The following is a 12065-nucleotide window of genomic DNA, read 5'->3' on the forward strand; positions in this document are numbered from 1 at the left end:
TATATATATATATATATATACCTATATATATATATATGTATGTGTGTGTGTGTATAAATACATTAATCACATTTTTAAGTAAACAGGATAATTTAAATATCATTCCATGAATGAAATATTGTAATACTCCAGAAGTAAACTTTTCATCGGTGAGTAAGTGTCCGCTTAAATTTTTAAGCAGGATAAGGCACACACAGAGCATACTATCTGCTCCCTAACTAATGACTTATGACTGTTTTGAGTAAAGAAAACACACAAGAAATACAGATCACCAGGTCAAGTTTGACAATTAACTACAGAGCAAGGTAATAATATGAAAGTATTGTAATAAATCTGTCCTCCCAAAACCTATTAGTCTAGCAAAATTAGACATTAGAATACCTAGGAAGTTTTTGTTGTATGTTCAAAGGTTCAATTCTTTATAATTTTGGCAAGCATATTATTTCCCCATTCCAAGTGGGGAAATATCAGGAGTTTTGTAAACTAAAGTCTCCGAGTCAGTAAGTATAGATTTGTGTCACCCTGAAATTCTAGATGACTATTTATAGACAAACACAATTCAAACTAGTAGCTTTGCTGAACAGGGCTTAAGTAAAAAGCTGTAGTATATTCTTTATGTTAACAAGTATCATTACATTTCATTAGCTCCTGGTCTGCAGTAATGCTTTCATTTTAAACAAAAAAACAACATTCCTGGTCAATCATTTCCTACCACAACATTCCACTTCAATTTACCTACAAGATGCCTTCATCTGTTAGTTCCATTTCAAGTGCTGACCTTGGGATGCATTTGATCCTAAAGTGGGAATTTTAAGAATCACTGGACTGGGGGTGTAGCTCAATGGTAGAGCACCTGCTTAGCAGGCGCAAGGCTTTAGATTCAACCCCTATCCCCCCAAAAAAGGTATTTTGAGTGGAAGTGTAGCTCAGTGAAGAACACTATCCCCAGCACACCTGATACACACACATACACACACACACACACACAAGGTCTATCTTTCCTCCATGAAAATCTGTAACATGTATTTAGTCAAAATTTGGAGGACAACTCTGAATTGATTCTACTAACCTCTCTCAAACACTCAGCTGAGTCTTGGCATCTGAGTAGGTTAAGCCAATCAAATGTTCCCTCTAATTTGTCCCTTGGCATATTAACAGATTTGGCTCAATGGAATGGGCCCAGGTCAAAGAGCTTATCAGTCCCAGTATAAAGTTATTATGCTTCCATATTACAGATTTCTCAGTGCATCTTTTAATGAGCCTGTGCACATTATGAATCCCTAAAAAGACAGCAGAGCATTTTTAAAATTTATGGAGACCCTTATAGCCTTTTCTGAGGAACACTGCAAAAGGTTTTGCCCTTTAAAACACATTGCAATGTACTGTATTTATTCTTCTCTTTTCCCTATTCTTTTACTATATTAAATTATATCACCAAGTATCTATAAAACACTTTAAGAAGTTTTGGCTGAATTATAATTTATCTTCATGCCATAAATTTTCTATATGTAATAATTAGTTTTGCACCTTCTGCATGAGTCACCATTTGAGATTCTGTCAGAGATAAGGTAGCAGTTCCATGGTCAAACTCATGCTTAGCATGCTTGAGGCCCTGAGTTCAAGCCCCAGCACCAAACTAAAATGATCCAGCCATGTTTTTCAGAAGTCTTTGATTTAAAAAAAAAAAAAAGGAAAAAGAACTACATAACAGATTCAGGTTAGAAGTTACTACAAGAAACACATGTTTTTCAAAAAAAAGAGTTTATTTTAATCTAGCAGTCATACTTCTATAATCCATACATCCCTGTTTGACCTGGTTGATGGTGGTTTAGGATTTAATTTAATTCTTAACTCTTGTTATCACCTGTGCTGCTCTTGATACACACTCCCCCTCCTTATGTAATTTTTCACTTCAGATTTTGTTTCTAAAGCTCTGTACCCTACAGACTTCTATACTTGATCTTAACACCCTTTAAAGTCAGTAAGGCTACTTGCCACTCAGCCCAATGCTGCCTTCTCCAGAACAATCCTGCCCTCTCTAGACAGCCTTTCTATCACTGTAAATCACTGTGCCTGCAGGCATCAGACACTGAACGTTCAGTCCCAGGCTGGGTTTCACACCTTTTTTCCGCACCAGTGGTAGTTAACTATTCACCTATAGGAGTTCCTGATATGGATGGGATCATGTCATACACATCCCCTTAGCCAAGGAAAAAGGAATTTCTGCACAGCAAATGTAGAAATGAATGTCACTATTCCTCTTCTCTTGGTTAAACATACATCACCTTGCCTGATAGAAGTTCTACTGCAACATGAGGAATACTCACAAAATGCAATTGTTTCTTTGATGAAAAGGCATTGTTTGCAGAGAGGCAAAGCAAAAGTGATTAATGATAAATATCCTAAACCTTCACCTGATCATTGCACATTGTATACATATGCCAAAATGTGACAATGGTACCCAATAAATATGTACAATTATTATGTGTCAATGAACAAGAATGTGGAAAAGCTGTAAAATGAAAGCAACTTAAGTTTTCTACAGAAAGATTTCAAGAGTCGGCACACTACAAATGAGACAGAGAAAAGAATAATTACTTTGACCACCAAATCAGAAGCCAGTACTTCCTTTGTTCCTTGTATCTGGGCACCTGCTGCTCTGTAGTGATCATCTGAGAATTTGGAAGCTTCGCCTGCACCTGATTCCACAATGACATTAAAACCCTGTTTGACCAAGGCCTGAACGCCAGCAGGAGATAACGCCACTCGCTTCTCATTCTGGAAAATCTCCTTGGGGACCCCAACAGTCAGCTGCTTATATGGAATTCCTGCAGAAAGATAAAAGCAAAAAAAAAAAAAAAAAGCTTAAAAAAAATGGCAGACTTCTGAAAATCAGCAGCCTGTCCTTCAAACTACATTACTCACAAGATGTTATTCAAAATGATGTTCTTGATTCAAAATTATAATTCTTTCACCTTTGCTGAAAAATGATGAAAATTTTTCATCGTTTACCTCTATACTAGGTTGAGAGAGCACACAGATGCTAACTCCACTATCCAATTGAATCCACTAAGATTACTCTCCCTGTATTGACCTTTCACAAAGATGGAAGTAAGCCACCATTCTGAAGAACAATCCTGTACAATACACTTTGGTGACTAACACACCTAAAAGCCCCCTTCCTGGTAATTTGGCCACGGGAAATTCCTCAGAGACTTCCAAATGTTGTACCATGAGACTGTACAAGCTTAGCAATAAACAGACAAGGAATGAACAAGTCAGTCAAAGATAATCATCCACAGGGCAGAGAGGAGGAAAACCAGCAGCTACAGCCTACAAGGGACCTATACAGGGACTCTGTTTGAGGATATTCTGTGTTGGCCAGTGATAATTTAAGCCAATCAGGTTCTCCCCCAGGAAGTCTGACAAGGAAACTCACAAAAAGAGACAAGGAGAGGAGAATGGTGCAGAAGTCATTTGTAAGCACAGCCTTGAGGTTATCAAAGGGAGGTCAGCAGCAACAGGGGTAGACACACCAATAACAGATACACAAAGAGAGAAGACAGACATAGCTCTGAAATCCAGAGTACCACTCTTCACTTCTTCAAGAAGTAAAGGCTTGGCTTCCTGGCTCCCATTCTTCCCAAGAATCCATACAATAAACCCTCAACAAAAAATGTAACTGCTGCCATCCTGTCCCTTGTAACTCAAAAGAGCCTATGGAGTACAAACTTCTATGTACATATGATTCCAGATAGCTTTACCTAAAGAGCATTAGGTTTTTCTGCTGTTTTACCCAATGTGTGGGTATAAACACATTTTAAATGCAGTATCTGTTTCTATATAAACTTTATTAAAGTGTAGCAAATCCACTCTTTCAAACTGAACACTGAATATATACAATAAAAAAGTGAATCAGATTATCAATACAGAGTAGGTTATTATGAAAGACTTTGAGAGATCAAGTCAACCTAAAACTGTATGAATATACAGTCTTAGATTCCCATATTGCTTATTCATTAACAATTAACAGTACACTAAAGGCAAACAAATGCTTACTCCTTTCTTGAGGAGGAGGAAAATAGAAAGCTGGCAAATACGTGGGTTGATACACAAAATTAAATCACATATACTATCTGGAGTTTAGTTATCTGACAACCTCAAACATATGCCCTATGCCAAAAGTCAAGGAAGATACCAGTAATGACTGAAGTTATGTCAAATGTATTTGAAACCCAACTTTGGCTTCCACTGGCCAAACATGGTAACCTGAGCATCAATGGTAATGGAATAAAACACATCCAAAGATGTTACAATGCATGAGTTGGTGCTATACTGCCAAAAAAAAAAAAAAAAAAAAAACAAGTATGTCTGAGAGTTTTACCCGTCTCCATGTTCTACTCTGAAACACCTGTAAACATGTTGCAACACAAGGCAAAGGGGGAACTATAGCAGCTGATGAAACTAAGGTTGCCAACCAGTTGACCTTGAAATAGGAAAAGAATCCTGGATTATCTGATAGCCCCAGGTAATTCCAACAGTCCTTAAGTGTAGGGGAGGGAAGCAGCAGAGTCAGAACCAAGACCAGTTTGAAGATGTTGTGCTGCTGCTTTGAAGGTGGAAGAAAGGGGCCAAAACCCAACAACTGCAAGTGCTCTACCAAAGCTGGAAAAAGCACAGAAACAAATTCTCCCCTGGTGCTTCCAGGAGGAACACAGACCTGCCAACACTTACATTTAAACCCAGTAAGCTCTTCTTGGACTTTGACTTCCAGAAGTACAAGAAAACAAGTCTGTGTTGGGTGGCAATGGCACAAGCCTGCGACTGTTACAGTGGGCTAGGAAACTAATACATAAAGGATCTCACTGATTATTAGCAAAACTAGTAAATAATAAGAATTGAGTATTTATTTCACCTTTCCAGTATAATCTTGGGATAATCAAATAGTAAAGCAAAAGGTTTTCTTTATAGAAAAATTCTCACTAATAAAGGAACGTGGAATGATGGAATGTCACCATTTTGAAGTCTCTAATAAATTTATAACCATCAGTCAAAAGGCAATTACATGCTTTGAGTGAAAAACTGATAGGAACTTCACAACACCTAAGCGCACAATTAATCTTCTTGATGTAATGCAATGGCACCAATGAAGTAGGGTTGCCCAATAAAAAGGAAACCAAAGCCTAATTGAGCAAAAACAAAAAAGAGTACCGTTAACTCTAATTAAGTCTCCAAGCCAGGTGTGGTAGCACACAACTGTAGTCCAAGCACTCGGGAGGCTGAGGTAGAAGGATCTTTGCGAGTTCAAGACCAGCCTGGCCTACAAAATGAGTTTAAGGCCAGCCTGAATTGTATAGCAAGACCCTGTCTCAAATTGACAAAAAAAAAAAAAAAGAAAGCCTCCATACCCATCTAAATGTTACAAAAAATAAAAGAGACAGAGACACTGGTTAAACAAAACCAATGCAATTCAATTAGCCAAACTTAGAGTGTTATAAATTGTACAGGGTAACAAATTCCGCAACAAGTAAGTTTAAAGAAAAAAAGTAGAGGGGAACCTACAGCTCAAAACAAGACACACAGCAAGCAAACACAACATGTGGTCTTTAGAGAATAAAAAGTATTATCTAGAGAAGAGTCAAGAATCAGAAATTAAATAAACAAAAAAAGTCTTATATGTGGTTAATATAGCGAACTTAAAGTCCATGGATATACTCACAGGGACAAGTGTCAGGTCCTCCACACAGTTACTTACTTTCATATTATGCACCATTTTATCCCACTGGGTAACCTGGCTTTCTAGAGCAGTTTACAGAAAGTATCTGAAGATAAAGTTGGGAACTCTTAGGAAATGGTACCCTAACAATAGTGACCTACCAACCAACCTACCAAGGTCAAGGGAAAGAGGCTATAAAATCTAACCAGGCCAGACTCAAACAAACAAAAACTTCAAAATGCCTAGCAGTTCAAGAGTCCTTAATGAAAGAAGTCCTACAAAGTGAGGAAAGACATTCTATGTAACAAAGGTTGCTCCCAAACATACATCCCGTTCCTCCACCTCAGTAACAAAAGGCCATTTTTAGCTGGGTATGTTGCTATCTGGAATAAAAACTACATGTCTAAATCTCCCTTAAAAATGGCCATATGCTGTAAGTCGGGCCAATGAGAGGTAGTCAGAAATACTGGGATGTTCTCTGAGAAGGCTTCTGCAAGGCAGCTAACTCAGCTTAGAAGCATCCCCTTTTAGTCTCTCCTTTTCTGCCCTGACGGGAGCAAGTGGTGTCCATATCAGAGAAGGCCTTGAAAGAGTGTGGAAGGCCCCTGGAAGGTTTCAGAGCCTTTGTATGAACTGGGAAACCAGTGGTGAATTTTGAGAGGAGCAACATGACCTTACATTTAAAAAGATTATCCTCACTGCAAGTACAGAAGTCTGTAACTGCAGCAGAGATAGAAAACTCAGCGACTATTTATGGGACCGATGCATCAGTCCAGTGGCAGATAATGGTGGCTTGAATCAAGAAATGCTAAGAAAATCAAGCACGCTGAGATGTACCTCAACACAAGGTAAAGCTCTGAGGACATAAGGTAACTGCAAGGTTTCTGACTGGAGCAAATGAGATGAAGTTGCTATTTACTAAATCAGGAAGCGTTAATTAACTTAAACCCTAATTCTTGAGTATACATGAGCTATACATGGTATAATTTCCTAGTATTAACTAGGAATAAGGGAAGGTTGCCCAGAGAAATATTAGTGTGGGCAACAGGCTCCCCAGTACAATTCAAACTGGTTTACCTTTACTTTTTTCTATTATTTTTTCTTCTCTGTTAGCAAAGGCAATCAGGAAGTTCTACATATGGAAAACATAAAACAGCACTCACTTGTCTTTTATTTAAAACAATCACTCACAAACACCAGGACATAAAACTGTATGGCTTTTGCTTTTACCTATCATCAAGAGTGGTGTTAGTGCCTATAATTTGAAGCATAAGTTGTACCTGGTTAATTACAGCAACTCTGAGACTCCATCGCACCCCTGAAAGAATGGCTGTAACCAAGAAAGCAACCAGTAACAAATGCTGACAGGGCTGTGGGGAAAAAGGAACCATTTTCCACTGTTGAGGGGAGTGTAGACTAGTACAACTGCTGTGGAAATCAGTATGGAGATGCCTCAAAAACCTAGGGTTGGAGATCCCATTTGACCTAGCTCTTCCCCTTCCGGGTATCTTCCCAGAAGAATTAAAAACATAGTACCACAGCGATATATGTGCAGCCATGCTTATAGCAGCACAATGTGTAATAGTTAAATCTTGGAAACAACGAGAATGCCCATCAACCGAGGAATGGATAAAAAAGATGTGGTCTTTTTATATAATGAAATATTACTCAGCCATAAAGAAAGATAAACTGGAGACTTTTATAGGTCAATGGATGCAACTTGAGAACACACTCGTAAGTGAAATAAATCAGACTCACATGTATAAACATCGTACTGTCTCCCCAATGTAAGAAACTTAAAGGGTAAATAAGATCCAAAATGTACAATGAATATTGTAAAACAGGAAGAAACTGTTCAAAAGGAAAGAGAAAGTGGGATGGGTAAAACAGAAAAGGAAAAGAAAGCAAAATTTATGTATGTATATATATATATATATATATATATATACACACAAAAAAAAAACCAGAATAGTTACACTACTAATTTGTCTTCGTTCTTTGAAAAGAAAGGTTTGTGTTAATATTGTTTGGACAATTAAATGCCTATATCTTATACTGTGAGTAACTAAATAAAAGATAACAATACACAATGTATTAACCATTGTTACTCTCCTATTATCACGTTTTGAAATTTCATTTTATTTTTTTCTCTTTAAAATATAAAAGAATTTTTAAAAATTTTAAAAAAGACTTTACCTGGTTTTGCAGGGGTTTTACACCACAGTGCCTGATGAGTATGAAATGTTCGTAAAAAGTCCTTCTTCCCAGGCAGAACCTTACAGGACCCCACACTGCTAAGTAAAGGACAGGAACAGCCAGTCACCACTGTTTTCAGCAGGTTTGCCATGCTGATATGCACTGCCAACTTTCTGAATCTGGCTTCCTTGTAGGCAAATCACTAAGGGGAGAGATAAGAAAAGGTTTATATGCCAAGAAAAAGAATACTGTCTTTTGAACATTAAATAATATCTAAATTGCTAATCTAAAAAGCTTAGAATATAACTGCTATATGTAGACATCTACGAAGAATTTACTTGCCAAGTTCTTATAGAAGATCCTTGCAAAGTTTTTCCTACTGAAGTAGGTAAAACTTAAGAGTTATAAACTCACTATTCAATTCCAAGCCTAAGTTACATATAAGTCTGTTTGATCTTTATGTAGCTAGAAAATTCACACACACACACACACACACACACACAAACACACACACGTACCCCTAAAGAATTAAGTAACATCTTAAATGTAAGATTCTTCTTAGTCAAAATGTGCAGCAAAAAAATTACAAAGTTACCTTTGAATTTTCCTTAAATTATCTAATGTATCATATAATACAATAGTAACTTACAAAAATGACATCCTATCCAGTGCAGCGGGATGCTCAGCCAGTGAGATCCCCTGAACTGAGGCCGCCTGAGTGAATGTAAGATTCATGTCTGCCAACTGTACCTCTCAAGAATATTAAACGTTCTAGAGCTATGAGGCCTTTACTGTTATTGAGGCACCTTCATCTACTTCCTTTTCCCTCCTAGGCGGATTCCCAGGGATGGGTGGAGTACACTCCACCTCACAACTCCCAGCTTTTATTTCCTTCTTCCAAGAATGGGAAGTCAAACTTCACTACCACCACCAACTATGTCTGTAGGTTTTGATCAACTAGGCACTCATCAATTAAGCACCCAGTGAGCTGAGCACTAGACCCCAGCATATTCCATAAGCATTTTTCCAGGCTCCAGAAGAAGAGAATTTTGGCTCATTTTTTAATTTCAAAACTGCTACCACAAGGCCCTGAAGAATCCTCTTTAAAAAACTAAAAAGGAACACCGGTAATGGAAATTCTCAGCCCAGGCAGTGCTTAAAAAAGATGCCCTTTAAATCAACAAACTGTACTAAGGACAGAGTCTCAGAGGCTCTGTCCTTATAAGCACTTGTAAAGTCAAGTTGGAAAAGGCCATGCACTTGGAGCTGGGAAAAGTCAACAAGTAATAACACTACAGAACAGAGTCACACAAGTTCCCCAACAGAACAAAGAAGGTGATTGCGTCTGCGTCCTTTTATATGGCTCAGAAAAAGAAAGGAAAGATATTCAATGTAGAGAGTAAAATCAACATGGATTCAGGCATGCAGCTAAAAATGTGTATAAATAATTCTTTGCATTTGAATGGACAGTTTACATTTGCAGTCTTCCCACATGCCATTCCACATCAGTCCTAAAGCATTCCTAAATCCCATAAATATCCTCCTCATTCATTCATGGGTCACATGTAGGGTTATTCACAGCTGAGAAGACAAGCGAGTTCAAAATTTAGCTACGCATCCAAACTTTCACAGAATCTATGCCACAAACAGAGAGAGATACAAAGATATATAAAAGGTAAGTATTGTCTTGAGGGGGAGTTTTTTTTCTACCAATAATGAATGACCCGCTCCTATCCCAAACTCCTGACTTACCCAACTCTTCCAGAATCACTCCAGCTCCCCCCAAAAGTCACCATTTTTACAGAACTGACAAAGCTTTTCCAGACCTCATCAACAAATGAATGAAGCTGGCTTTAAATATAGCCCCCTATTGTCCAAGTAGGCCACTCGGGGTATCTGACTTCAACCTCTCCAAGCCTCCAGTTGCTCATCTACTAAAACAGAATAGAACAGCAGGTTTCTAGGGCCCTTTTAGGCTCTAGAAATGTTATAATTCAATCAGATTTTGCAGTGTTTTAAAGCTGAAGTCCTATTTCGCGGACTTAACTACGGGGAGTTTGTCCTGCCTACTGGGAAGAAGAAAATTTGATACTGAGCAGATCCCTGGCAGGGGCATCAGGTATCAGTAGGGCCAAGGCCTTCGCAGGCCGATTTCTTCAAAAGGGCCACTTCATTCATGTCGTAAACCTTCAGGGCAGAGATCAGGAACTAGTCTATTGATGAGAGCAGTTTCCATCATGAAGCCTAAATTAAATACAAATGACTCTGAAAAATATTCAGAGAGTAGCTGAACTGTCTTATCATTAGCCAGCACACGTTTAGGCCAAACACAGTACTCCTCACTAGAAAGCCAGTTTCCCTATCTCCACTTAACTCTCAGCTTTTTTATCACCCCTGTGCTTCTAGGCTTTGAAGCAACAAAAGGGAAATTTTTATAACTCAAAATTGGAGAGGAAAAATCCTTGTCAGTGTGGCGTTCTTGTGGCTGTTTTTTTTTTGTTGTTGTTTTTTTTGTTTGTTTTTTGTTTTTTCTCCGGTACCGGGAAACAAACTCACGACCTTGCGCTTGCCAGGCAGGCGCTTTGCCGCTGAGCTAAATCCCCAGCCCCTTCTTGTGGCTGTTTAATGTAAGTTATTAGAGGAACTATGTCCTCTAATAGCTAGTAAAATGCTTGAGGACAAGCACCCAACCCAGCAAAGGACATGAGGAGTAAGCAGGTGGACTCTGGATTGGAAACCCCTTCAACTTATTAGGTGTGCTGTGTGACCCTGGCAAGGTACCTAACTTCTCAGTAACTGATTTTGTCTTTAAACTGAGAAGAACTACAGCACCTACTTCAGAGGGTGGTTTCAAGGATTTAAAAAAATGCCCTGTTCATAAGGTCATTGAGAAGATTAAAAGAACATACTACCTTGATTAGTTGTTACATTCACTTTGGTATTACCTCTGGCCCAATGCTTTGCCCAAAACAGAGGAAGTCAACAAGGTTTGGCTTGGTTTGGTTTTTACTGAAGGACTACACAAGTAGGCATAGATATCCCAAGGCCTGGGTGCCCATTATATACCTTCCCCAAGGAATTTCTGGAGATTTCCCTTGAAGCTGAAATGTTTGTGTAGCCTTGTGGTACAGTGACTCTATCAGCAAAGGTAAGAAACCTGAGCCACTAACGAGGTAATCTTAAACTGTCCCTATTAATTAATTTGTCTTAAATCCAAGATTTGCAAATAAAAAGGGCACAACGGAAAAGAGGGGAGCGATCTAAACAAGAGTAAGTAGCAACTATGGCCCACCTCTCCGGAACAGTCGGTCCTAGGAGACGCCTGCCAAACAGTCTCCTAAGGACTGTCTGCACCACAGGGCAAATGAAAGACATCGGCAAGCGTAAGCACGGCTCGCTTGTAAAAGCAAGACATACCGACAAGGACACAATACCCTACTCAGGCAAGCTCAGCCTGGCAGGAAGCATGACCTCGCCCAAAGCCACGAGTGCCATGGCCACTGTCACCAGTGCGGCCCCTCCCGCTGCAATTTAACTGCCACTCTGACATCTGCACGCCCCGCTATTTATAACCTCTCCCGGAAGCCCATTGGCCCAGGGTGCATAGCAGTCACTGGGCCTCTCAAGGTTGAGCCAGCCCTGCCCAGGCCGACCCCAGGACTGCCTCTCCGCCCTCGCCTGGCAGGGCCCTCCGGGCCTCGCAGAAGCTTGCACCCATCTCCACACCAGCCCGCCGCTGCTCGCTCCCACCCGGGTACCATTCCCACACTGTCTCGGTTCCAGGACGATGCTGGAGCGTCCAGCTGCCACCTCGCTGGGCGCACCGCCCACCAGAAGTCCTGTCTGACCGCTGTTCACCGGTGCGTGGAGCCGAAACGCCCCCACGCGACCTTCACTGTCCTCCAGGGCTCTCGGGTTTGCACCTGCACGGCTGCTGCCGCGGCCCTCGCCCTCTGCGGGGGTCCCGAGCGCGAACCCCCACCCACTCGTTCCACGTCAATGCAGCAGGGCACAGATGGGGCCTCGGAGACCCTTCTGCTCCCCCTCCCAAGCCCTGGGCTTGCAAGCATCCATGCACCCCGCTTTCCCCGGCCGCGCCTTCGCCAGCGCCGCCGCGCTCACCTGGGCCGGGCCGGCCGCGCAGCCCGCGAAC

At 40.3% G+C, this 12065-nt stretch overlaps 1 protein-coding gene across 2 annotated transcripts in view; it reads right to left on the bottom strand.

Moving 5' to 3' along the window:
• Nnt (nicotinamide nucleotide transhydrogenase) overlaps positions 1–12065 on the bottom strand; it is a 92514-nt gene that overhangs the window by 79644 nt on the left and 805 nt on the right. For both annotated transcript variants that reach the window (XM_005392733.2, XM_005392734.2), the window contains exons 2-3: positions 7913–8114; positions 2599–2828 (exon numbers count right to left, since the gene is read on the bottom strand). In XM_005392733.2, the coding sequence (XP_005392790.1) occupies positions 2599–2828; positions 7913–8063 (381 nt within the window). In that variant the 5' untranslated portion in view covers positions 8064–8114. The remainder of the gene's footprint in view (positions 1–2598; positions 2829–7912; positions 8115–12065) is intronic.

Source organism: Chinchilla lanigera, unplaced genomic scaffold (assembly GCF_000276665.1).
Source record: "Chinchilla lanigera isolate Chin_1 unplaced genomic scaffold, ChiLan1.0 scaffold00045, whole genome shotgun sequence".
In the NCBI taxonomy this organism is placed as follows: domain Eukaryota; kingdom Metazoa; phylum Chordata; class Mammalia; order Rodentia; family Chinchillidae; genus Chinchilla; species Chinchilla lanigera.